General features: G+C 39.5%; 1 protein-coding gene across 1 annotated transcript; it reads left to right on the forward strand.

The window, feature by feature from the left end:
* Positions 1 to 213: 213 nt before the first annotated feature.
* On the forward strand, positions 214 to 26,862 carry LOC114383257 (trafficking protein particle complex II-specific subunit 120 homolog). Its single transcript, XM_028342879.1, has 10 exons — positions 214 to 780; positions 1,359 to 1,565; positions 1,718 to 1,900; positions 15,110 to 15,213; positions 15,373 to 15,432; positions 15,835 to 16,123; positions 23,028 to 23,323; positions 23,997 to 24,874; positions 25,291 to 26,244; positions 26,335 to 26,862. The coding sequence occupies exons 1-10, from the start codon at positions 370 to 372 to the stop codon at positions 26,553 to 26,555; spliced, it is 3,603 nt and encodes a 1,200-aa protein (XP_028198680.1). The 5' UTR covers positions 214 to 369; the 3' UTR covers positions 26,556 to 26,862.
* The last annotated feature ends 1,114 nt before the right edge of the window (positions 26,863 to 27,976 follow it).

Consider the following 27,976-nt stretch of genomic DNA (forward strand, 5'->3'; position numbering starts at 1 on the left):
AATTAAAATTGACATTAAGAAAAAAAAAAACTAGAAACAGTGATAAAATCCTAAACAGAATTAATAACATGACACGTGTAAACTAAAAATAAAAATTTTATTTTCACGCACGACACCTATCACTGTCTTCTGCACTCTTAATTCCTCAACTCCTCGACGACGCACTTTTGGTGCCTTCTTCACGTGGTGCTCGCCGTCGTGGAAACACCATAAGAACAAGGCGAGGGCAAAACGGTAATTTAACGTTCAAGTGAGGGACATTTCGGTCATTTCTCATTTTTCAAGATAGGTAAAATCAACGAGTAGGGCGAGTTAGTGAAGTTTGGTTTCAGTAACGGGAAGTAACCACTAACGACCACCGTGACCGCGATGGAACCGGAAGTGAGTATCGAGGGATCGGCGATGATCCAGGTTGCGGTGGTTCCAATCGGAACGGTGCCGTCGAATGTGATGCGGGACTACTACTCTATGCTGCTCCCGCTGCACACGATTCCGCTCTCCGCGATCAGCTCCTTCTACACCGAGCACCAGAAGTCTCCCTTCGCCGTCCAGCCCTGGGACTCCGGCTCCCTCCTCTTTAAGTTCGTCCTCGGCGGCGCGCCGCCGAGTCCATGGGAGGACTTCCAGTCGCACCGCAAAACCCTCGCCGTCGTCGGTGTCGTTCACTGCCCCTCCTCCCCCGATCTCGACGCCGTCGTTGACGTCTTCGCTAATGCCTGCAAGTCGTTCCCCTCCTCCCTCGTCGATCGCTGTTTTGCCTTCTGCCCTGACGATTCTCAGGTAATCCTTCAGTTTTTTAATTCAATTTCCTATTTTTTTGGCAATTTAGTGAAGAAGACATTGATGAAATGAAACAAATAATAGGTTTCTCTTTTTAATTTACTAGTAAAGGAATGAACTAAAACGAAACAAAACAGTCTTATAGGATTTGTTTATGTAATTCCTCTGTTTTGGCCATTCAGTATGAAAAACGAAGCAATCTTATAGTTTTTTTAAAGAGAATTAATTGTTCTATTTTTGGTAATTTAGTGAAGAAATCGATCAACAAAAAGTTTTGTAAGTTTTTTTCTCTTTATTTTTCTGTTTTTTTTTTTCAATTTATTGAAGAAGGGGATCGAAAAGAAACTGTCTTTTAGTTTTTATTTTTAATTTCTCTGTTTTTGGAATTAGTGAAGTAAACGATCAACAAAAATGTGTGTTGACTATAGGTTTTTTCTCTCTTTAATTTCTCTGTTTTTGGTAATTTAGTGAGGAAATGGATAAAAAAGAAGCAGTCTTATAGTTTTTTTCTTTAATTTCTCAGTTTTGGCAATCGAAATGTAATAGTCTGATAGTTTTCTTCTTCTTTGGTTTTGCAGCTTGAGGATGGAAGTAAGAAAGGGGGGAATTTGAGGTTGTTTCCTCCTGCGGATCGTCCGACTTTGGAGTTCCACTTGAACACTATGATGCAAGAGGTCGCTGCATCGTTGCTTATGGAGTTTGAAAAATGGGTGCTTCAGGCGGAATCTTCTGGAACCATTCTCAAGACACCTTTAGATTCTCAAGCTAGTCTCAGCTCAGAGGAGGTGTTCATGTTTAGGTGTCCTGATTTTATTTTAATTTTTTGCATTTTTAGAGGTGTTATGCAAAAATTATCTGCTTTTGGTTTTTGATTTGTTGTTTTTGCTGTGGTTGAGTTTGGTCAGCTTCTTGTTTGAGTGTGTTGGTTGGAATGCAGGTTATCAAGGCCAAAAAGAGAAGGCTTGGGCGAGCCCAGAAGACCATTGGTGATTACTGTTTGCTGGCAGGGTCCCCAGTTGATGCCAATGCTCATTATTCTACTGCATTGGAACTTTCGAGGTTAACCGGTGATTACTTCTGGTATGCTGGAGCATTGGAGGGTAGTGTTTGTGCCTTGCTGGTATTTTCTCTTCTACTGTTTTCATTATTTTTTAATTTAATATTTAATCTTATGGCCTGTATGGTTATGCAATCCATGTGTTGTGTCTTTTGTGGGACTCAGTCTAGTACTGAGAGGTACATGCAATTCATGCACTTCCTTCAGTTGGGTTTTGTTGATTGTACTTTTAATGATTGTTGTTTGTAAATTGAAACTTAACTTTCTGTGATTAGTTTAATAATTTTGCAATTTGAAAACTGATTGAAGACCATGTGCTATGGTAATGGTTCATTATTTATCTACCTACTCGAGTTAACTGCTTGTTACTAGTACTTTATTTTGTATCTACTTGCATGCAATGTTTGAAGAACAGAAGTATTCATTTTGTAACTATTTAGAAATTATAAATTATCAACTACTAGTAGGTCATAGTGCCAAAGAAAAAGGATCTAATGACTAAAATCTCTTTCTTCATTTAGTACTCCAATTAAACAAGATATTTATCTTAGTCCTTGAAAGACAAAGATTACATGTGCAGAAGAAAATCATTAATCTTTTCCACATTTTGTTTTGCTTGGGATTCTGGTTATATTGTAAGGGTTTGAGGCTAAGGCCAAAATTAGTTGAACTTGGAAATTTTGAATGCCAGATATAATTTGGTTATTGGTTCATTCTTTAGACAGTTGCAGTTCTCTTGAATCTAAAGGGAAAATTAGGTGTTACTTTTGTTTTATAGGAGCTGCTACTGCATGGCACACATGGTAACTATGGCCTTCTTCACTATAAAAATAAATATTTCAATAGGCTTTTTTTATAAAATGAGGTAGTGGCAGCAAGGGAAAGAACTGGAGTGTATATATATGATGACCATGACTTATCCTGATAAGTGGACAATGTGACTATTGGAGTATGTAAATACATAACTGTGTAAACAGTTTTGTTTCATATTAGACAGCAGTGTATATGTTGTAAGGGCTGTTAGTTTTCACTAAACTGCACCCAAGTAGTTACATTTTGTTAGAAGTTAGTTAGAGGTAGTTAGAGTTAGTTTACATTCTGTTAGAAGTTAGTTAGAATTAGTTAGAGTTAGTTAGAGTTGGTTGTGGTTAGTTTCTCAAGTCAGAACTCTTTAAATACCTCTGTTGTATCTAACTCTGTGGGTTTTTACCTTCTGGGCAATAATATCAGTTTTATCTTTTTCATTTTCTCTCTCACTCTCACTCAGTTTATCGAAAATGGTATCTAGAGCCATTTTTTCGTAAGCTTGTTCTTCTGCGAAGCTTCCTACTGTGTGTCCATGGCTTCTGCTCCTTCCAATTCTGTTTCTCAATCATTTCCCAATTCAGTTGCAGAGAAACTTGATGACTCCAATTATCTGCACTGGCGTCAACATGTAGAGCCAGTGAATTGATTATTTCGAGGGAGAGATGGTTAGAGAGAGAAACACTGGGGAGGGGAGAGATAGGTTTAGAGGCAAGGAACATCAGAGTGCTAGTGACCGCCATAGGGTTGCAACCCGAAGGGAGTACACAGGAAACATCAGAAAAGCCTCGCAACACAACGCCCCGTCAAATTGGAGAGACAACCTCGAAATCACGTCTTTCTACTTCACCCGATTCGGAGATGACATAACAGAAAAGGATCTATGGTATCATTTCAAGAAGTGGGGGGATGTTAGAGAAGTGTTTATAGCAAAACGCAGAAACAAGACGGGTAGGAGGTATGGTTTTGTTAGGTTTAAGGGGTTACGAGATGCGCAGTACACTGCAAAGCAACTTGATAAGGTTGTTATTGGAGGGTTGAAGCTTTTTGTGAACATCCCTAAGTATGAAAGGGAGCAGCTATGGAGGAACGAAGACGGGGGTGGAAGGCAACAGAGCCATCAAGAGAAGTTTAGCTCAGTGGATGACCGCGCTAGATACGCTCATCAGTCAAACCCAACATCTTACTTGGATGCGTTGACTCGAAATATCTGGGTTCCGAAGCGTCAAACGGTTGTTAACACCCACGATAATAACTGTGGATCTTCTTTCTCGTTGGTCCACATAGAGATAGGAAAGGAAGACTCTAAATGGTTGGAAAATGCTTGGGTAGGGAGTTTACAAAATCCAACCTTGTTCGAGAAAGTAGAGGATGAACTATGGTGGCTGACGGGGTTGGATTTAAAGCCTAGCTACATAGGAGACGATAAGGTTCTCCTTCATGGGATTAAGGACGAGGTCGCAAAGCAAGTGATGAACGCAGTTTCAGAGGGAGGCTCACCCTTATTCCAGTCACTGGAAAAATGGAATTCGAAAGTGCGAGTGGAAAGCAGACTTACTTGGGTTTATGTGTGGGGGGTACCAATCCAAGTGTGGAGCCCGAAATACTTCCAGCAGATCATGGCGGCCGTGGGGGAGTTCGTCGACATGGATGACGAGGCGGAGGATAGAAGGCGGTTAGACCGAGCTCGGCTGCTTATTAAGACCTCACGGGCGCCGAATATACAACATACCATCGATGTGGTCATGGAAGAAGAAACCTTCAAGGTATACGTAGTGGAGGAGTGCGGGGGAGGTTGGTGTAAACGCTGTGGCTCGATTCGAAGCGTGGGGGGATCGTCGGAGGATATAGACTCCGATGACTCCTTTGACGACCGCGCCACTGCAATTTCTGAGAGGATGAACACTGTCGAAGCATCGCCGTCTCAGTTGGAGAGGTTGCCGGAGAACCTGCCTCTTGAAGACCATCGGGTAATCGCATTACCCAGTGGTCACAAAGATCAGGAAGACCCACTGGATAATGCGGATTACTGGCAGTCTCTCGGCGCTTTTGCCCATCAGTTGGGTGGAAGCAAGCTCGGCTTACCTCAGAAGGCTTCAACGGTCACTGACAAAGGCCCTGGGGCAGCCGACAGCAGACGCCATCAGGGTCGAGGTCCCCCTAACAAAGTCATAGGGTCTCAGAATTTTCACGATAATGGAAATGGAGAAAGGGGGGAGGGTCAAGGAGTTAGTAGCAAAGGGGAAGGGTCTAATGGGTTTCTAAATGAGGACACTTGGACACCACGTGGCGGTAACTCCACTTTTTTTCAAATTTCGGAATTTAAGGAGGGTGGGTCACTTGCGGGGCAGATAGGTGGGGCAGATAAAGGCCCAAATCAAGACATGGGCCACAGCTTCGTTAACAAGCAACTTATGCAGCATACCCCCCTAGAGTCTGATGGTAGCATGGGCCTTAAGTCTCAAAATAATAAAGCATTAACGGAAAGCAGCTGGATGGTGTATTCTAGAAAAAGGAGGGGTAAAAAGCAAGCCTTTGAGGGTCATCATGTCCCAATACCCATGACTGATATCATAGGACCTAACCCAATGACTTTATGCACACAAGATGGAGTCCGGCATGGGGAATTACAATGCACGCAAGAAGGGGCTCAGCAAAAGGAATTAGATTTCGCGGAAGTAACACAGGGTAATGATATAAATCATAATAATGGAGAAGTAGGTACCAACACAGAACCGCTTAATCAACAATATCAAGAGGCACTGAATATATGGAGCAAGGCAAAACAATTGGGAGTCTCAGGGATGGAGGAGCAGCAAGTCATCATTGATCAACTTATGAAGATGGAAGAGAGAGATGGTTCAGAGGCAGAGAAGAGGGGTGTTAGCACAAATTTTTAATGAATATTCTCTCATATAATGTAAGGGGACTGGGGAGGGGAATAAAGTGGGCAGCAATAAGAAGGTTAAGAAAAATGGAGGACCCTGATTTGATTTGTCTTCAAGAAACGAAGAAGGAGCTCATAGACAAAGCCATGTGTCAAGCAATTTGGGGGGATGCAGAGGTGTCTTGGGAGATGCAACCTGCTATTAATTCAGCAGGGGGTATTCTGTGTATGTGGTGTGATAAAGCTTTCAGACTCCAGAGAAAAGTTATCGGTACTGATTTTATTTTTTTGCAAGGGGAATTGATAAGAGAAGCTCAGCAGATAAACATTATAACGATTTACTCACCATGCGACATTCATGGTAAGAGATTGTTATGGGAGGCAGTTAAACAATTAAAAGATTTGGTTCCAGCCAAAGGTCTATCATTGACAGCAGCATCAACGAATTCAATGATTGGATTCATGATTTGGAGTTGCTCGAGGTTCCTTGGTTGGACAGGAATTTCACTTGGATCAGACCAAATGGTGCCTCTAGGAGTAGGCTGGATAGGTGCTTGGTTTCCTCGGAATGGTTGATTAGATGGCCGGCAAGTGTCCAATCTACACTTGCGAGGAACTTTTTAGATCATTGCCCTATTTTTCTTCGCTCAAAGGCTGTTGATTGGGGCCCACAACCTTTTAGGGTTTTAGATTGTTGGCTCTCGGATATCTCCTTTAAGAAAGTGGTTCATCAATGCTGGAATTCGCAATTGCAACCAGGCTGGGGTGGTTTTGTGCTCAAGGAAAAATTTAAGAAGTTAAAGATGAGGGTGAAGTTGTGGAACAAGGAGGAGTATGGAGACACGTTCAAAAAAATTAAAATGATCGAATCTGAATTAAATAAGCTGGAGGAAATCTCAAGTCAGAGACAGCTGTCTTCTCAAGAGGGTATCAAGAGAAAGAACTTGCAAGAAGCTCTTTGGGTAGCAGCAACTGCTCATGAATCGCTGCTGAGACAAAAAGCAAGGGCTAGGTGGATTAAGGAGGGCGATTGCAATTCTCGTTACTTTCATCTCATGATGAATGCTCATTGCAGGAAAAATTATATTAAAGGGGTCAGAATTGACGGGGATTGGTGTGACGAGCCGCAGAAGGTGAAGGAGGAAGTTAGGAATTTTTTCCATCAAAGATTTCTTGAATTTGATTTCAGTAGACCTACTTTGGATGGTGTAGCTTTTCAGACTATTAGTTAGCAGCAAAACAATTTTCTGGTGGCCCCTTTCCAGGAGGAGGAAGTCAAGGAAGCTATTTGGGACTGTGGGAGCCAAAGAAGCCCAGGGCCAGATGGATTCAATTTCAAATTTATAAAGCAATTTTGGGAGCTGCTGAAGCCAGATGTGCTTCGTTTTTTAGATGAGTTTCATTTAAATGGTGCATTCCCTAAGGGTTCTAACGTGTCTTTCCTAGCGTTAATCCCAAAGGTGCATGATCCCCAATTTCTAAACGACTACAGGCCCATATCTCTTATTGGGTGCATGTATAAGATAGTTGCTAAATTGCTGGCCAAGAGATTGAAGAAGGTGATGCCGTCTATCATTAATGAGTCTCAATCTGCCTTCATTGAGGGAAGACAGCTTCTACATAGTGTAGTCATAGCAAATGAGGTTATTGATGAAGCTAAGAGAAGCAATCGATCATGCCTAGTTTTCAAGGTTGACTTTGAAAAGGCATATGATTCGGTATCTTGGAGTTTTTTGTTTTATATCCTGAGGAGAACAGGTTTCAGTCCGCTCTGGGTTAAGTGGATTGAAGGATGTGTCAAATTCGCCTCTATTTCTGTTTTGGTGAATAGAAGTCCGACTTCTGAATTTCTTCCTCAAAGGGGCCTTCGCCAAGGGGATCCTTTAGCTCCCTTTCTCTTTAATATTTTTGCTGAAGGCTTGAATGGGTTGATGAGGAGGGCAGAGGAGGAGAATCTGTTCAAAGGCTATTTGGTTGGTGCTAAATTTGTGCCTATCAGCATCTTGCAGTATGCGGATGACACCATTTTTTTTGGTGAAGCTTGTATGGAGAATGTCGAAGCTATAAAAGTCATGCTAAGGTCTTTTGAGCTGGTATCAGGACTGAAGATTAATTTTGCTAAGAGTGCGTTTGGTGCCTTTGGAGTATCAGCTCAATGGAAGCACCTCGCGGCCAAATATCTGAATGGTAGCTTGATGGCTTTTCCTTTTGTGTACTTGGGTATTCCCATTGGGGCCAATCCGAGGCGGGGTAGAATGTGGGATTCCATTATTCACAAATTTGAGAGAAAGCTCTCAAATTGGAAGAAAAGGCATATCTCATTCGGGGGACGAGTGACACTGATCCAATCTGTGCTAACTTCCATCCCTATTTTTTTCCTTTCTTTTTTCAGGATTCCTCAATCGGTGGCTGCCAAATTAGTAAAGATTCAGCGTAGATTTCTTTGGGGAGGGGAACATGATCAAAAGAAGATAGCTTGGATAAGTTGGGAAAAGGTTTGCTTACCAAAAGATAGAGGAGGGCTTGGTATTAAGGATGTCAAAGCTTTTAATATTGCCTTGCTAGGCAATTGGAAGTGGCATCTCTTAAACCATCATCAGGAGTTGTGGATCAAAGTAGTGGAATCCAAATATGGAGGGTGGAGGGGTTTGGAGGAGGGGGATAGGGCTGCCTGCCAGTCATTATGGTGGAGGGACTTAAAAAGGGTTGTTTGTCAATCATATCAAGGAAGGAGCATTCAAGAAGGATTCAGATGGAAGGTTGGTGCTGGACATAGAATTAACTTTTGGGAGGATAGATGGATAAACCAGGAGGTGTCTTTGGCTGAAAAGTACCCTAGGCTGTACCTTATTTCATTGCAGCAACATCACACTATAAGGCAGATGGGGCAACATAAAGATCATGGGTGGGAGTGGCACTTTTCTTGGAGGCGAGATCTGTTTGACAGCGAAGTAGATTTGGCAGTCAACTTCCTTGGAGAGGTAGAAGGGCAGATTATTATGCATCAAGGTGAAGATGGTTGGGTTTGGACCGGTCACCCTTCAGGTATCTACTCATCTCAGTCTGCTTATCTCATGCTAAGGGAAGGGGGAGCAGCTGCAAGTAAGGACCAAGCCTTTGTAGAATTATGGAACTTGAAGATTCCTAGCAAGATAGCTGTGTTCGGGTGGAGATTACTTCAAGATAGATTACCAACAAAATGTAATCTACGAAGAAGGCAAGTTCAGATCTCGGATGCTTTATGTCCTTTTTGTGGTGATAGGGACGAGGAGGTGTCCCACCTATTTTTTCACTGCACAAAGATTTGGCCTATTTGGTGGGAGACTATATCATGGCTGAGTATCACTACAGTCTTCCCTTCCATTCCAGCTCAGCATTTCCTTCAGCACTCCTTTGTTCAAATGGAAGGGTTAAGAAGAAGTAGGTGGCAAAGTTGGTGGATGGCTGTGGTCTGGTCTATATGGAAGATGAGGAACAAAATTATTTTTTCCAATGATTCTTTTAATGGTAGTAAGATTGTAGACGAGGCAGTATATTTAGTGTGGACATGGCTCATAAATTTGGACAAAGATTTCAATCTTCACTTCAACCAATGGGCAACTCATATCAGAGAGGGATTTTTGTTTTAATTTTCAGTATCTCACAGTAGGAGGTGTAGCAGTTTCTTACTTATTGTAGCTATACTATGGTTCCTCTTCAAACTTCTGTAGTTTTATTGTGGGAACCATGAGTATGGGTCTACCTTTTGTATGTTTTAGTACCTCTGGTACTTTTATCAATATATAATACTTTTGCTGATCAAAAAAAAAAAAATGTAGAGCCAGTGATCAAATCGCACAAGCTGCAGCAATTTGTGGTTAATCCCGTCGTTCCTCCGCGTTACCTCACCGAAGACGATCGCATCGCTGATCGAGTTAATCCAGAATATGAAACCTAGGAGGTTCAAGACCAAACGCTTCTTGTTTGGCTACAATCTACACTTTCAAAGTCCGTACTGTCGAGAGTTCTTGGTTCTAATCACTCGTATCAAGTTTGGGACAAAATCCATGAGTACTTTAGCCTCCACACCAAATCTCGTGCACGACAACTTCGATTTGCCATGCGCGTTGTCAGCCTTGATGGAAAATCAATTGAGGAATACTTGCGCAAAATCAAAGGCTACGTTGATGAATTAGCTGATGTGGGCGTTCTGGTTTGTCACGAGGAGTATGTTGATGCGCTCCTTGAAGGGTTACCATCAAATTATGCGCTAGTCATCTCTGTTATCGAGAGTAAGAAGCGTACTCCCTCTATTGCAGAAATTGAAGCTCTTCTTTATGGCCATGAGACTTGTCTTACACGCTACAATCGAGATGCTCGAACGGCCAATTCTGCGTCGCTAAACTACACTAAAGGCTACTCACATCCAAACACCTAAAAAACTGGTGGTTATCGAGACTCGTATGGCTGCGGCGGTGGCCGTGGTGCCTTTTCTGATCGAGGTTCTGGACGTAGGGGTGGTGGCTCTGGTAGAGGCTGCAGTGGTGGTCGTTTTGCTAACTGTCAGTGCCAAATTTGTCTCAAATATGGGCATACTGCAAATGTTTGTCATTTCAGGACCGATGTTAGCTTTCAACCACATGAGTCCCTCACTCTTTTTGATCCTACTACGATGCAGTCCATTCCTTATTCAGCTGGTCCTCCTAGAACCTCCAACACTTGGGTTAATCCCAATTTTAAGTCAACATGCTCAGGTCATAATCAGCCCAATGCCATGCTCACAAACTCAGCCTCTCATGGTATTGCTCCAGCTGGCTCCACTTGGATACCAAATTCTGGAGCTAGTTTTCATGTTACTGGTGATTCTCAGAACATTAAGCAGTTCACCCATTTTGATGGCTCAGATCAGATCTTTATAGGCACTGGTGAAGGTTTAAGTATCTCTAAAACTGGTTCCTCCACTTTTATTTCTCCTACTGATATTGGTATAACTTTTAAACTTCACAAACTGTTACATGTCCCTTCTTTTTTTTTTTTTTGATCAGCCAAAAATATAATATATTCATTAATAAGTACCAGAGGTACTAAATCGATACATATTTGTATAAGTACGAATCATAGCTGATTCTCTAACAAGCCTTGATATTAAATAAGCTGAAAGAATTTGTTAAGTGTGAGTCAATTTGCCAAAGATAACTCAGTGTTTTTCGAATTCCATCCTTATGTTTGTCTTGTCAAATCTCAGGAGACACATAAGGTCCTCCTTCAAGGATTTGTGGGTGCTGATGGCCTCTATACATTTAACAATCTTCAACTTCAAGGCAGTCCATCATGGCTGATGTCCACTTCTGTTACAAATGCTGACCTCTCTCATTCAACTGCAAATGTCAATAGTAGCTCTAATATAGGCTCAAAATATGTTGTTTCTTCTACAAATGTTGCCAACCTTTGGCATGCTAGGTTAGGACATCCAAATGATCATGTCATGAAAATTGTTCTTAATCATTGTAACATTTCCCATTTGAATAAAAACTTCACAGAATTTTGTTCCTCTTGTTGTATGGGTAAAAATCATAGACTATCTTCTCACAATTCCACTTCTGTATATTCACCTTTAGAACTTATTTTCACTGACTTATAGGGACCTTCACATGTCACCTCATATGCTGGTTATACATATTATGTTTCCTTCATTGATGCTTTCTTTAGGTACACATGGATTTTTCCCATAAAGTCTAAAGTTGAAACCATTGTTGTTTTCAAAAATTTCAAATCTATGGTTGAGTTACAACTTAATACCAAGATAAAGAGTATTCAGTCAGACTGGGGAGGTGAATACAGACCATTCTCTAATCTCCTAGCCTCCGTTGGCATCTCCCATAGACTAATTTGTCCTCACACTCATCATCAAAATGTTGTGGTTGAGAGAAAACACAGACACAGTTGATTTGGGTTTAACCTTGCTGCATCATGCTTCTTTACCTCTACAGTTTTGGGACTATGCTTTTACAACAGTTGTTTACCTAATTAACAGACTACCTACCACTACTCTTAAATTTGTTGTTCCTTTTGTTGCCTTGTTCAATAAAGAGCCTGATTATCATTTTCTCAAAACCTTTGGGTGTGCTTGTTTTCCTTTGCTAAGACCATATCATACACACAAACTTAATTTTAGGTCTCAAGAGTGCTTGTTTCTGGGTTACTCTTCTTCTCACAAAGGCTACAAGTGCTTGTCACCTTCTGGAAGGATTTACATCTCTAAGGATGTCTTGTTTAATGAGTTAAAATTTTCTTATTTTGATCTTTTTCACTTTCTCAAAACCTTTAGGTGTGCTTGTTTTCCTTTGCTAAGACCATATCATACACACAAACATAATTTTAGGTCTCAAGAGTGCTTGTTTCTGGGTTACTCTTCTTCTCACAAAGGCTACAAGTGCTTGTCACCTTTTGGAAGGATTTACATCTCTAAGGATGTCTTGTTTAATGAGTTAAGATTTCCTTATTTTGATCTTTTTCCTTTATCCTTAAATTCCACAAAAAGTCTGGATTCCTACTTTAGTCTCATTCCTAACCTATCTCGACCTTGTGTTGCAACTATACCACTCACTAATTCAGGTTTTGTTCCTCTCATTCCTCCTGGTTTTTCACCTTTGCCCACTCATTCTCCCATCACTATTGTGTTTGTACCTCTAACATCTATTTCTTCTGCATTCATTTCTATTGAACATCGAAATTCTGAGTTCACTACCATTTTTACATCCATGTCTGACATTGTTACTCCATCTACCTCTCTCCCAATTAACACTCACCCCATGCAAACAAGATCTAAATCTGGTATTCACAATCCTAGACTCCACCCTTCATTGTTTCTCACTCATTCTGAGCCTAAGACTGTGAAACAAGCTCTAGCAAATAATGGCTGGCTCTTTGCTATGCAACAAGAATATGATGCCTTGATGAAGAACAATACTTGGAAATTGGTACCATTACCTCCTAATAGGCAGGCTACTGGCTGTAAATGGGTGTATCGGGTTAAGGAAAATGCTGATGGTTCTGTTAACAGATTCAAAGCTAGGTTAGTAGCTAAGGGGTTCCATCAAGGGCATGGCTTTGATTTTCATGAAACCTTTTCACCTGTGATCAAGCCTGTCACGATTAGAATTATCCTTACTCTTGCTCTGTCCTATGGGTGGAAATTGTTTCAGCTTGATGTGAATAATGCCTTTTTAAATAGGTTTCTTGAAGAAACTGTTTTTATGAAACAACCTCCTGGATTTGAAGTTATTGACAGGTCACTCGTCAGTAAATTCAATAAAGCCATTTATGGTTCAAAACAGGCTCCCAGGTAGTGGTTTGATAGACTTAAGTTCACTTTACTACAACTTGGTTTTGTTAGCAGCAAGAGTGATTCCTCTTTGTTTATCTATCGGCATCAATTGCATACTGTTTATTTGCTGGTTTATGTGGATGATATAATTTTGACAGGCAGCTCAACCTCTTTGATTCAGCAGCTTACAGACAAACTTAATACTGCTTTTTCTCTTAAACAGCTTGGTCATTTAGATTCCTTCTTGGGTCTAGAAATCAAGTATTTGTCCAACAAGTCTATCTTAATGACTCAGAGCAAATACATTCGAGATTTACTTCATAAAACTAATATGGCTGAGGCTCACTCCATTTCTTCTCCAATGGTCTCTAACTGCAAACTGTCTAGACATGGGGCTGATGCTTTTCATGATCCTACTTTATACAGGTTTGTTGTTGGTGCATTGCAATATGCTACCCTTACTAGACCTGAAATCAGTTTTGCTGTGAACAAAGTTTGTCAATTTATGGTTGCTCCTCTAGATTCTCACTGGACAGTGGTGAAAAGAATCTTAAGATACCTCAAAGGGACCTTGTCTCATGGTCTGCTACTTCAGCCCACCTCTATTGCAAAGCCCTTGAATATTAGAGCATTCTGTAATGCTGACTGGGCATCTGATGTGGATGATAGGCGCTCAACCTCAAGAGCTGCCTTCTTTCTTGGTCCAAATTTGGTATCTTGGTGGTCTCGCAAACAAAAAGTTATTGCCAGGTCCAGCATAGAAGCTGAATATTGCAGCATAGCTCAAACTTCCACTGAGTTAACCTGGATTTATGCTTTGTTGATAGAGTTACAAGTCTCTTTCACTACTCCTATTATTTTTTGTGATAATCAGAGTGCAATCTCCCTTGCTCATAATCCAATCTTTCATAGCAGAACTAAACACATGGAAATTGATGTGTTTTTTGTCAGAGAAAAAATTTTGGCCAAGCAGCTCACTATTGTTCATGTTCCAGTTCTGGATCAGTGGGCTGACATTCTGACTAAGCCTTTCTCTGCCTCAAGGTTCGAAGTTCTTCGCGGCAAACTCAATGTGAAGAGTGTTTTCTCTGAAAACTCTTCCCCTTGAGTTTGAGGGGGTTATTGGAGTATGTAAATACATAACTGTGTAAACAGTTTTGTTTCATATTAGACAGTAGTGTATATGCTGTAAGGGCTGTTAGTTTTCACTAAACTGCACCCAAGTAGTTACATTCTGTTAGAAGTTAGTTAGAGATAGTTAGAGTTAGTTTACATTTTGTTAGAAGTTAGTTAGAGGTAGTTGGAGTTAGTTGTGGTTAGTTTCTCAAGTCAGAACTCTTTAAATGTCTCTGTTGTATCTAACTCTGTGGGTTTTTTCCTTCTGAGCAATAATATCAGTTTTATCTTTTTCATTTTGGAAACTTGGAGACGAGCGCTAGAAACACATGGCTTTCGCCTAAGCAGAAGCAAATCGGAGTATATGGAATGTAAGTTCAACAAAAGAAGGAGGGTTTCTAACTCAGAGGTGAAAATAGGAGACCATATTATCCCTCAAGTCACAAGGTTTAAATATCTTGGGTCTGTAATACAGGATGATGGAGAAATTGAAGGGGATGTGAATCATCGCATTCAAGCAGGATGGATGAAATGGAGAAAAGCATCGGGGGTGTTATGTGATGCAAAGGTACCGATCAAGCTAAAGGGAAAGTTTTATCGGACTGCGGTAAGACCGGCGATTTTGTACGGAACAGAATGTTGGGCGGTCAAGAGCCAACATGAGAATAAAGTAGGTGTAGCGGAGATGAGGATGTTGCGGTGGATGTGTGGTAAGACTCGACATGATAAAATTAGAAACGAAACTATTAGAGAGAGGGTTGGAGTAGCGCCTATTGTAGAGAAGATGGTGGAAAATAGACTTAGGTGGTTTGGGCATGTAGAGAGAAGATCGGTAGACTCTGTAGTGAGGAGAGTAGACCAGATGGAGCGAAGGCAAACAATTCGAGGCAGAGGAAGACCCAAAAAGACTATAAGAGAGGTTATCAAAAAGGATCTCGAACTTAATGATTTGGATAGAAGTATGGTACTTGATAGAACATTATGGCGGAAGTTGATACATGTAGCCGACCCCACCTAGTGGGATAAGGCGTTGTTGTTGTTGTTGTTGTTATCTTTTTCATTTTCTCTCTCACTCTCACTCAGTTTATCGAAAAGTGACTTTTGTCTACATTCATATCTATATAGTTATTCATATATTTATTTATTTTATCATTACCAGATTGACCGTATGGGCCAGAAAGATTCAGTCCTGGAAGATGAAGTTAGATATCGTTATAATAGTCTCATCTTGAATTACAAGAAGTCACACGATAATGCTCAACGGTAAAAAGCTCTGCTTTGAGCTTCCATTAACTGATCTCTTAATGCCCATTCCATAATTGTGCTTTCTCTAATTATATTACTTGGCTATATGTATACCTCTTGCAGATTATTCCAATTACTAGTTGTCAATTCTAAGTGTTATTTAATCTTCTTGTGCAGGGTTTCTCCCCTAACTTTTGAACTTGAGGCCACTTTGAAATTAGCAAGGTTTCTTTGCAGGTACATTCTTTGCTGGGCTTTTACTATGTGATAAATGTATTATGTTGATGCATTGTGAATACGAAGTTCAGCCGACTTTGGTATTCTCAAATAATGGTTATGCATAAGTGAAGCTAACTTTGGTATTCTCAAATAAAGATTATGCACTATGTCCATGCCGTCATGAATTTTGCATTTCACTTGTTTGGCTTCCATAAGTTAGACCAATATTTCAGTTTATGCTTCATAAAGTAAATTTGCAAAAGCAATGCTTCTGATTAACCAAAACAGTTGATATTATACATCTGAATATCTTTACCATTGTGTTCGCAAATTTTAAAGAAATTTGTGGTGCAGTATTTCATTAAGCAATATGTTTTCTATCATTTTAAAATAATTTATCTGAATTCTCTCAATCAACAGGAGAGAGCTAGCTAAGGAGGTGGTGGAGTTGTTGACCACTGCTGCAGATGGTGCTAAATCTTTAATTGATGCAAGTGATAGGCTAATATTATATATTGAAATAGCTCGTCTATATGGAAGTCTTGGATACCAGAGAAAAGCTGCATTCTTCTCAAGGCAGGTTGCACAGTTATATCTGCAGCAAGATAATAGATTTGCTGCAATTAGTGCTATGCAGGTTTTGGCAATGACCACAAAAGCTTATCATGTTCAAAGTAGATCATCAATCTCTGATCATTCTTTGCACAGTGTGAGTTCACAAGCCTGACCAATTAGAACACCTAATTTTGTTTGACAATTAATATGCCTAAATATTATTAGACTATGTACTTGTATAACTGTGAAAACAGTTTTGTAGAATGATTGTAAGGGCTGTTAGCTTTTTCTAACAGTACCCCTCTAGTGTTAGAGAGCAGATTATATGTTTGTAAGGCTGTTAGCTTTTGCTAACAGCACCTCACTAGTATTAGGAAGTCAGAGTCTGTTAGTGTTAGTTCAGAGGGTCAGAGGTCTATATATACCTTTGTTGTAACTAACTCTAACTAACTTTTCAGATCACAATTATATCAGTTACTTTTCTCTCTAGTTTTCTTTCTTTCTTTCTCTCATTTTCTCGAATATGGTATCTAGAGCCATTTTTTTGTAGTTATCGTTCCTTTGCAAGTTTCAGATCGGTGCATCCATGGTTTCCACTCCTTTGAATCTTGTTTCTTAGTCGTTCCCAAACTCTATCACCAAGAATCTTGATGACTCAAACTATCTCCACTGGCGACAACATGTAGAACCGGTTATCAAGTCACATAAATTATAGTGTTTCATCGTCAATCCTGTTGTTCTACCTCACTATCTCATGGAGGATGATTGCATTGCTGATTGCGTGAATCCTAAGTATGAAGCTTGGGAAGTTCAGGACCAAACGCTCCTTGTTTGGCTTCAATCTACTCTCTCGAAATCTGTTCTGTTGCGTGTTCTTGGCTCGAATCACTCCTATCAAGTTTGGGAGAAGATTCATGAGTACTTCAGTCTTCATACGAAATCTCGTGCTCGACAGCTTCAAACTGCGATGCGCACGGTTTCGCTTAACAGTAAATCAATCGACGAGTATTTGCGTAAAATTAAAGGCTATGTTGATGAGGAGTATGTCGATGCACTTCTTGAAGGACTCCCGTCCGATTATGCGCTGGTAATCTCTGTAATTGAGAGTAAGAAGTGTACCCTGTCCATCGTTGAGATCGAAGCTTTACTCTACGGTCATGAAACTCGTCTTGCTCGCTACAATAAAGATGCACAAGTGCTAAGTTCTCCGTCCTTGAATTACGCTCAAGGCTATTCACATCAAAATTCATATAAATCCGGTGATCCTGGTGGTTCTCGGAGTTCGTATGGCCGTGGCGGTGGTCGTGGCAGTTTTCTTGACCGTGGTGCCAGACATGGTGGTGGTGGCTCTGACAGAGGTCGTGGTGTTGGTCGATTTGCCAACATTTAGTGTCAAATTTGCCTTAAGTATGGACACACTGCCAATGTTTGTCACTTTAGGTCTGATATGAGTTTTCAGCCTTATGAATTACTCACCTTCTTTGATCCTACCACACTTCTACCACATTGGTTCAGTCAGAGCTTCCAATACCTAGATTAATCCTAATTCCCAAGGTTGCTGTTCCAGCCTCCAATCAACCTAGTGCTATGCTCACAAATTCCTCTTCTCATGGGAATGGTCCTACTAGCTCTACCTGGATTCCAGACTCTAGAGCCAACTTTCATGTGACTGGTGAATCACAGAATATCAAGCAGTTCACTCTGATGGACCGGATCAAATTTTCATAAGCAATGGTGAAGGTTTGAGTATCTATAGTGCTGGATCCTCTTCTTTTGTGTCCCCCAATGATGCTCACATAACATTTAAACTTCACAAGTTATTACATGTTCCTTCAATTTCGAAAAATTTGTTAAGTGCGAGTCAGTTTGCTAAAGATAACTCTGTTTTCTTTGAATTTCATCCTCACTTGTGTCTTGTGAAATCTTAGGAGACCAATAAAGTCCTTCTTTAAGGAGTTGTTGGTGCTGATGGTCTTTACTCCTTTCATAATCTCAAGCTTCAAGACAACTCTCCTCTGTTGTTGTCTACCTCAACCTCAATTTCAGATACTGGCTTGTCTAGTCCAGCTGCTACTGTTAATAATAACTCTAGTGTAGTTTTCAATTCTCCTGTTTCTTCTTCTAGTACTGCTAGCCTTTGGCATGCTAGATTATGTCACCCTAATGGTCATGTAATGAAACTTGTCTTCAATCATTGTAACATTTCTCCATCAATTAAAAATTTCTCAGGTTTTTGTTCTTCTTGATGTTTGGGAAAATGTCAGAGATTACCATCCCATACTTTTGTTTCTGTTTACTCTCCTTTGGAGCTTATTTTCATAGATTTGTGGGGACCTTCTCATTTGACTTCATATGCTGGTTATAAATATTATGTCTCCTTTATTGATGTTTTTTCCAGGTACACTTGGATATTTCCTATCAAGTCTAAGGCTGAAACTCTTTCTGTTTTTCAAGCTTTTAAATCCATGGTTGAACTGCAACTTAACACTAAAATCAAGAGTATTCAATCTGATCTGATGGGGGGGGGGGGGGGGGGTGAATATGACCTTTCTCTATTCTCTTAACCTCCTATGGCATCTCCCACAGACTCATCTGTACCCACACTCATCATCAAAAATGGTGTGGTTGAAAGAAAACACAGACACAGACATATAGTTGATTTGAGCCTTAAATTGTTGCATCATGCTTCTTTACCCTTACAGTTTTGGGATTATACCTTTACTACTACTGTCTATCTGATTAGCAGACTTTCCACTGCTTCCCTCAACTTTGCCATTCCTTTTGTTACTCTTTTTAACAAGGATCTTGATTTTCATTTCCTTAAAACCTTTGGCTGTGTCTGTTTTCCCTTGCTGAGGCCTTACCACACACACAAACTAAATTTTCGATCTCAGGAGTGTTTATTTTTGGGGTATTCATCCTCCCACAAAGGTTACAAATGTTTGTCTTCATTTGACAAGATCTATATTTCCAAAGATGTTCTGTTTAATGAATTGGGGTTCCCTTATTCTAACTTGTTTCCCTCTTCTAACCCCATTAAGAATCTTGATTCTTACTTTAGCCTTAATCCCAACCTATCTCCACCTTCTGTTATTCCTACCCCTCAATCCTCTCAACTGTCTCCTTCTCATTCTCCTTCTGTACCTCTTGTTTCCCCTAGCTTTTCCCCTATTCCAACTCATTCCCCCACAACCTCTCTTTGTGTGATTCATCCATCCACTTCCTCTGAGCCTACCTCTGTTCATCCTCAAACTTCAGAGTCCACTACCCCTAGTGCATCCTCTTCTGAGTCTGTTTCAGCACATAATTCTATACCAGTTAATACACACCCTATGCAAACAAGGTCCAAGTCTGGAATTCACAATCCTAGACTACACCCTTCTTTATTTCTTACCATTCTGAGCCCAAAATTGTGAAACAGGCCCTGAAAAATGCAGATTGGCTTGCTGCCATGCAACAAGAGTATGATGCTTTGCTGAACAACAAAACTTGGAACAACAAGGCAATGGTTTTGAAGTTGCAGATAGGTCCCTAGTCTGCAAGCTCAACAAAGCTCTCTATGGCTTGAAATAGCCCCCAAGACAATGGTTTGACAGACTGAAATCTACTCTGCTGCAGCTTGGATTTGTTGGGCACAAATGTGATTCTTCCCTTTTCATCTGCAGGCAACAGATGCATATTGTGTATCTTTTAGTCTATGTGGATGATACCATCATCACGGATAGCTCTGCTTCTATAATTCAGCAGCTCACAACCAAACTATACACTGCATTCTCTCTCAAGCAACTTTGGTCATTAGGATTATTTTTTGGGTCTAGAGATCAAGTATCTACCCTATAACTCCATATTGACGACTCAAAGTATATATATTTGTGATATACTCCACAAAACTCACATGGCTGAAGTTCATTCTATTTCTTCCTTCATGGTCTCTAATTGCAAGTTATCTCAATATGGTGTTGATATCTTTCATGATCCAACTCTATACAGATCTGTAGTTGGTGTCTTACAATATGTTACTCTTACTAGACCTGAACTCAGTTTTGCTGTCAATAAAGTTTGTCAATTTATGGCTGCACCTCTAGATTCTCACTGGGCATTGGTGAAAAGAATCTTGAGGTATCTCATGGATACTTTGTTTCATGGACTACTTCTTCAGCCTACTTCTGTTACAAAAGCCCTTGGCTCTTCGCACGTTCTGTGATGCTGACTGGACATCCGATGTGGATGACAGGCGTTCCACCTCAGGGGCTGCCATATTTCTTGGTCCAAACTTAATATCTTGGTGGTCTCGCAAACAATAGGTCACTTCCAGGTCCAGTACTGAAGCTGAGTATCGCAATTTAGCTCAAACTTCCACTGAGTTAACATGGATTCATGCTCTCCTAACAGAGTTGCAAGTTCCATGCACTACTCCTGTAATCTTTTGTGATAACTAGAGTGCTGTGTCTGTTGCTCACAATCCTGTGTTTCACAGTCTTACAAAACACATGGAAATTGATGTCTTCTTTGTAAGAGAAAAGATTCTGGCCAAGCAGCTTTCCATTGTGCATATTTCAGCTCTGGATCAGTGGGCTGATGTACTGATCAAGCCTCCGTCTGCAGCAAGATTTGAAGTTCTCAGGGGCAAACTCAATGTGAAGAGTGTTAACTCTTCCCCTTGAGTTTGAAAAGGGGGAGGGGGGGGGGGGGTATTAGAGTATGTATTTGTATAATTGTGAAAACAGTTTTGTAGAATGATTGTAAGGGCTGTTAGTTTTTGCTAACAGCACCCCTCTAGTGTTAGAGAGCAAACTATATGTTTGTAAGGGCTGTTAGCTTTTGCGAACAGCACCTCACTAGTATTAGGAAGTCAGAGTCTGTTAGTGTTAGTTCAGAGGGTCAAAGGTCTATATATACCTTTGTTGTAACTAACTCTAATTAACAGCACCCCTCTAGTGTTAGAGAACAGATTATATGTTTGTAAGGGCTGTTAGCTTTTGCTAACAGCACCTCACTAGTATTAGGAAGTCAGAGTTTGTTGGTCTTAGTTCAAAGGGTTAGAGGTTTATATATACTTTTGTTGTAACTAACTCTAACTAACTTTTCAGATCACAATAATATCAGTTTCCTTTCTCTCTAGTTTTCTCTCTTTCTTTCTCTCATTTTCTCGAATAAATATATATAATCCATGCTTGTGCTTTTGTTACTTAGGAATTTGGATACATAATCAATTTATGCATTGAGCAGAAAGTTTTGATTGATTTGGCGTGTTTGCATTGAAACTAGAAATTATTGGTTGCTATGATGATAGAGGCAGAATTCCTCTTGCCGTAACTGCTTATCTCTTATTTGATTTTCTTTGCTTAAAATGCTGCCGACTGTCGATTCCTTTCACTTGTTGGTTTTAACTTCATACTTAATTCTAACCATACCTCTAGTTTTGGTTGTTACTGCTCATAATGTTTTCTTGTCAACTCTTGGAGCCATTGCTCATATTAATACTCAAAATGCCACATGTACTACAAAAATGATGTTGGCACTATTATTCTTGGGTTTCTGCTGTGATGGTGAGGAATGAAAAAATTACAAGTCAGGATAAGAATAGAAAAACATTTTGTGCATCCCTGAATCCTGTCATATTTTTCTTTAAATGAAACTAAATATAATCCTGTATTTAAGTTTCATTGTCTCCTTTAGACCAATGTTTTAATCTATGTCATTTGTAGTTAAAGCAAGTATAGTTTTGTGTGTTGTTGCATTTATTCTTAGGAGAGTAAATGTCTAACCTCTCAATGGAAGCTCATCTATAACATTTCTTTGAAATTATATGGTGAGATTGTTACTTGTTAGGTCTAAAAATGGAAGATATGAAAGGAATTATCTGATTTTGAATTATCTATTTCTGATGTAGCTAGCTAGTCAATTATATGGTGTTAACCTTCTTTTTTTTTTTTTTAATTTCAACATCTGTGCTTCCATACAATTTAGTTTTCTCTATGGAGGATCATTTCAGTTGGAAACCCAAAGAGTGATTTTATTGATTGAATGAAATTGAAAAGAAACAAGGAGAAAAATTCTTCTCCAGCACATTTTCCTTTCTTACTAACATGCTAATTCTCCGTGTGCCTTCTTTTCCCCATTTATCTAATTGATCCCCTCTAACTACCTCACTACCTACTCTAACTGTCCCTAACATTTTTCCTTTCCCTTCTTTCCTAACTCCCAACATTCTGATAAGAACCTTGGGAGAACCACACCATAAAAGCTAGCTGTTGTGGCTGGAGAACCCAAAGCCTTGTGAACCACACACTGGATTTACATAGTCCATGGTGGGACTCAAGTCACACCTAGAGGGTCCATGCTCCATAGCCCTAGTGCCCATCGATGTTGTTAAATGGCGGGACCATGGGCCACAATGGTATGTTTATATGGCAGAATTTTGGCCTTATGCCATCTGCCATCTTAACGTTGGCACCCACGCAGGATGGCTATGCACTAGCGCTTCTACCAGTACCAGCTGAACACTACAATACTAGTATCATCACCACCTGAGCAGCTCATTTGCAGCTGAAATACATGGTGGAAAGCTGTGATACCAATTTTGTTAGAACCTTGTCATACTAAAAGTTAGCCGTTGTAGTTGGAGAGCCCAGTGCCCTATAAACCTCATACTAGAATCTCTTCCATCCAATGTGGGAGTGGGACACTAGTCCCATGCCTTGCAATTGGATCCTAACACATTCTAACAGAAACTATGGAATATTTTCCTTATGTTTATGGACTGCAGAAGGAAAGATGCTAACTTGCTTAGTTGTGTGTATATATATTATATAAGTTGTGTCATTCTGTTGCAGATGTGACTCACTCTGTATCTTGTGTACACTGACTGTGCCCTATTGGTATCTTGTATTTAATGATTTTAGTGGATGGCACAAATTATCAAAAGTTATAAGTCTAATATGAAAAGCATTGGCTGAAATCAGAGACTCAAACAAATTTGATAGTTTAAAGAACTTTTTTTATTTACAAACTCTTATATTTATGAAGTTGTCATCTAAACTGTTGCTTCTTTGCAGAAGGGAATTGTATCAAATAATGCTGATAGTGGGAAAACATATCACCAATCAGCAGTCTCACTATTTGAGTCTCAATGGAGTACCCTCCAGATGGTTGTATTAAGAGAAATTCTGCTCTCTGCCGTCCGTGCTGGTGATCCTCTTACTGCTTGGAGTGCAGCAGCACGACTTCTTAGATCTTACTATCCTCTAATAACACCTGCTGGGCAAAATGGCCTTGCTAATGCACTTTCAAATTCTTCTGAGAGGCTGCCACCAGGGACTCGTTGTACTGATCCTGCTTTACCCTTTGTGAGGTACTTACTTGGTTAAAGATTTCTTTTACCACAACTCGTATCATGTTTAAGTCATACAACAACAACGACAACAATGACGACGACAACAACCACCAAGTCTTTTAGCATTAGGTGGGGTATATCATGACTAAGCCATATTGTATCATAATCCTTTTAATGCCAGTTCATTTGTACTTATACAAAATGAACTAGAGTTAATGATGAGTGATGTTTATTGGCAGAAGTGACTTATAACTACCTTTTTTCTGAATATTACCTATCAAAACGTGAACTTCATTCCTTTTTACTGTATTTTGACTCATCCAACTTTTGAAACTAGTCTTCTGATATAACCATACACTGTTGAATATTCCCATGTCAATGTATTTTTTGTTTTGTTTACATTTTCATATAAAATAGGTGTTTTTGAGAGCTAACAACTGGATCAAGTTGTTTTCTTAAATGAAATAACTAAACTGTTTGTTAGAGCATTAGAAAAAACAATATATCAAAATGTGGGGTTTTCAGCTCCTTTTGTTTGTGGAGTCCCCAGAGATGGAATTTCTCCTGTGGGGAATCCTTATCATCTCTCCCAGCTTTGGAGCATTATTAAGTTTTTCAAATTCTAATTTCATCAATCACATAAATTTGGAGAACTAACCGAAGTAGCAATTTGATTATTTATTGCTTTCAGGCTGCATTCCTTTCCTCTCCACCCAACACAAATGGACATAATAAAGCGTAGTACTGCTAGAGAAGACTGGTGGGCCGGTGCTGCTCCTTCAGGCCCTTTCATTTATACACCATTCAGTAAAGGAGAGCCTGACAATATCAAGAAGCAAGAGCTTATTTGGATTGTTGGAGAGCCTGTTGAGGTCTTGGTGGAATTGGCAAACCCATGTGGCTTTGATCTTAGGGTTGATAGCATCTATCTATCTGTGCATTCTGGAAATTTTGATGCTTTCCCTGTGAGTGTAAGCCTTCTACCAAATTCTTCAAAAGTGATCACCTTATCTGGCATTCCAACATCAGTGGGGCCAGTTTCAATTCCTGGGTGCATTGTTCATTGTTTTGGAGTTATTACTGAACATCTGTTTAAAGAGGTTGACAATCTGCTTCTTGGGGTCTCACAAGGGCTGGTCCTTTCTGACCCTTTTCGATGCTGTGGATCTCCTAAGTTGAAGAATGTGTCTGTTCCTAATATTTCTGTAGTACCACCACTTCCATTGTTGGTATCACATGTTGTTGGAGGTGATGGTGCCATCATTTTGTATGAAGGTGAAATTCGTGATGTGTGGATACGCCTGGCTAATGCAGGTACTGTTCCAATTGAGCAGGCCCATATTTCCCTGTCAGGGAAAAATCAAGATTCCGTAATTTCATATTCTTCTGAGACTTTAAAATCTTGCCTCCCTCTAAGGCCTGGAGCAGAAGTTACATTCCCTGTGACTTTGAGAGCCTGGCAGGTTGGCTTGGTGGATGCTGATGCTGGTGCAGGGAAGACTGTCTCTGGGAACAATATGAGGCATTCCAAAGATGGAAGCAGCCCATCACTGTTGATCCACTATGCTGGTATTGTCTTAAGATACAAATTTCAATCAGTAGTGTTTCTTGCTTTCTTCATGATGAACTTAACAGTTCACTATGTAGTCCTTACACTGGAGTACATTCACATCAAACCTTTTTATTTCTGGATTCCAACATTTAATTAAGTTAGCCAGCATAACTTGTCCCTCTTTCGATTTATCCATGACTTCATCATTTCACCAATATCATTGTTCACTTGCATGTTTTCCTGTAATTAGCAATCAAAATATGTGGTCTTGGTCAGGTTCCTTGTGCAGCTCCCATCTCATGGCACATTTGGATTAAGTTTTATGCAGATATATGCTTTTTAATGATTTTCTTGGTGTTATTTCTCATTTGGTAGCTTCATGAGCCTGGTTCTTTTATATTTGATACCAATGCTCTTCTCACATTTATTTCAGGTCCAATGAAAACCTCTGAAGATACTTCAACAAATGGATCTACTGTGCCCCCTGGCAGACGCCTTGTTGTACCCCTGCAGATTTGTGTTTTGCAGGGTTTGTCTTTCGTGAAGGCTCAGCTTCTTTCAATGGAGTTTCCTGCTCATGTTGGGGAAACTCTTCCAAAGTTGGATGTCGCAAAAAATGAGTCTCCTGAAGGACATGTTGACTCAGAGACAAAAATTGACAGATTGGTGAAAATAGATCCTTTCAGAGGAAGTTGGGGACTGCGATTCCTTGAACTTGAGTTATCTAATCCAACTGATGTTGTGTTTGAAATCAATGTCTCTGTCAAACTGGAGAAATCTAGCAATGAGGACAATCGTGTTGCTGATCAGGGTGCTACAGAATATGTCTACCCTAAAACAAGAATTGATAGAGATTGCTCAGCAAGGGTTCTAGTGCCTCTTGAGCATTTTAAATTACCTGTTCTTGATGACTCCTTTTTTATGAAGGACTTGCAGGCAGATGGGAATGGTGGAGGAAGAAATACGTCCTTCTCAGAAAAGAACACCAAAGCTGAACTCAATGCTTGTATCAAGAACCTTATATCCAGGATTAAGGTTCAGTGGCATTCAGGACGCAATAGCTCCGGAGAGTTAAATATCAAGGAAGCTATCCAGGCAGCTCTCCAAACTTCAGTCATGGATGTTTTACTGCCGGATCCATTGACATTTGGCTTCAGGCTTGATAGAGATGGTTCTGAATCGGGAAAACCTTATTCTGAAAAAGATTCTGATTTAGTTGAATCTCCTGGTTCCAAAGGTTCTGTGGTTGCACATGAAATGACACCAATGGAAGTTCTGGTTCGTAATAACACCAAGGATATGATCAAAATGAGTCTTAATATTACATGCAGAGATGTAGCTGGGGAAAATTGTGTAGATGGTACCAAAGCAACTGTTCTATGGACTGGTAACTTTTTAAAATTTTGCTTGCTTTTTTTAACCAGCATGCATTCAAATCGGTATCTAATATTGTCTTGCCTTAATCAATCTTTTTCAGGTGTTCTGAGTGATATTACTATGGAAATTCCCCCACTTCAACAAATTAAACACTCTTTCTGCCTACATTTTCTTGTCCCCGGAGAGTATACATTACTTGCTGCAGCAGTGATTGATGATGCAAATGACATTCTTCGAGCTCGCGCAAAGACCACTTCAGCTGCTGAGCCAATTTTCTGTCGCGGACCACCATATCATGTTCGTGTTCTTGGGACTGCATGAAGTTTTGGTCCATAAATCTGATGTGAAACTTCTAAAGTTTTGCGGATTCACCCTTGATTATCTAGAATGAATGATGCACTTGAGTTACACAAGGTGACGCTTCTAGGGGTCTTGTGCTTGAAATTTCTTTGAAGTGTACTTTCTAAATTAAGAATTCATCGGAAATTTATCTGTATATCAAATCGAATGTACTATGATAAGAGTTAAGATAGAGGGTTTGGAAATTTTGTAACTTTTGTTTATTTTTGCCAATACTGATACTTTTTCTAGTTTCTATGTTTTTTTGGTTGTACGTATTCCTAACACAGCTTTTGGTAGTTAATTATTTACACAATAACAAGCAGTCATTATTAACAAATTGATCAATAGTGAGAGATAGGCCTGCAAACTGTATTACAATTTCACATCATCAGGAGCAAATCTTCAATACTTTATATAATAAATATTTAAAATAAACATATTCAATGTTTTGAAAGGATAAAAACCATTTAATGTTTATATTTAACAAATAAAAAGATTAGTAAGATGTAATAGAAAGATTTATGTTTATATTACACTTATATATTTTTGATCCCTAATAAATATCTGATTAAAAAAAAAATATAACTCGATTTCATTGGTTAGTAAACCAGTGTTAATTTGGATGGGATGATATAGAAATATTAAAGGTACAAGTGATAACATTCAAAGAAAGAAGAGAAGAATTCACGAGATACTTTGAGTATTATATTAACTAGGAGATAATAATAAAAAGATTTAAGTATTGTTTCTTATCTTTAATATATAGTTGGATTTTGCGTTTGTTTTCTAATAATTTTTTTCTTTGTATTTGTTCCCTAACATTTGAAAAATTTTGATTTAGGTTCCTGTCGTTAGAGTGATAATGTATCCGTTAAATATTTAATAACGCGATTTGTGGGGATTCAAAAATTGTCAATATTTGTTTCAAATTAAAAATTACAATTTTTTACGGTTAAAAATAGTCATAATCAATTAAAGATAAAAAAAATCAAAATTTGACAACCCCTTTCTGAGTTGTCGCATCAACCTTTCACCTACCTTCTTCTCCTTCAGCCTTACTCTTCCATAACAGATGTTGGCTTAAAAAAAAAAGAAATTGATCTCAAATTAATTAAAAAAAAAACTCATAAACACTCTCATTCTCCCAACATCCAAGATTTCATTCCTCCAAACTTACACTCCGAACCTTAATATGCAATGCAAACAAGTAATCATAGAGAGGGATGACTGCGTTGCACAATGATTTTGATGGCGCTAGCAAATGCGGAACTTTGGCTCATCGGTGATGAGAGCGTCTGTGGTGTCTCTGAGGCGAATGCCATTACGTCTCCATTAAAATCGACATTATCCATGACCCCATCGTGCTCTTTCTCGACGAACCAATTTCTGCGATTTGATTC

Source organism: Glycine soja, chromosome 14 (genome assembly GCF_004193775.1).
Source record: "Glycine soja cultivar W05 chromosome 14, ASM419377v2, whole genome shotgun sequence".
In the NCBI taxonomy this organism is placed as follows: domain Eukaryota; kingdom Viridiplantae; phylum Streptophyta; class Magnoliopsida; order Fabales; family Fabaceae; genus Glycine; species Glycine soja.

Bases quoted from the DNA above. Each gene is read 5' to 3' on its own strand.
- LOC114383257 (XM_028342879.1), top strand. From the start codon at position 370: ATGGAACCGGAAGTGAGTATCGAGGGATCGGCGATGATCCAGGTTGCG. The intron at 1,901-15,109 runs GTATTTTCTCTT...TATCATTACCAG, and splicing joins GTAGTGTTTGTGCCTTGCTG to ATTGACCGTATGGGCCAGAA. The intron at 23,324-23,996 runs GTACTTACTTGG...TATTGCTTTCAG, and splicing joins CCTGCTTTACCCTTTGTGAG to GCTGCATTCCTTTCCTCTCC.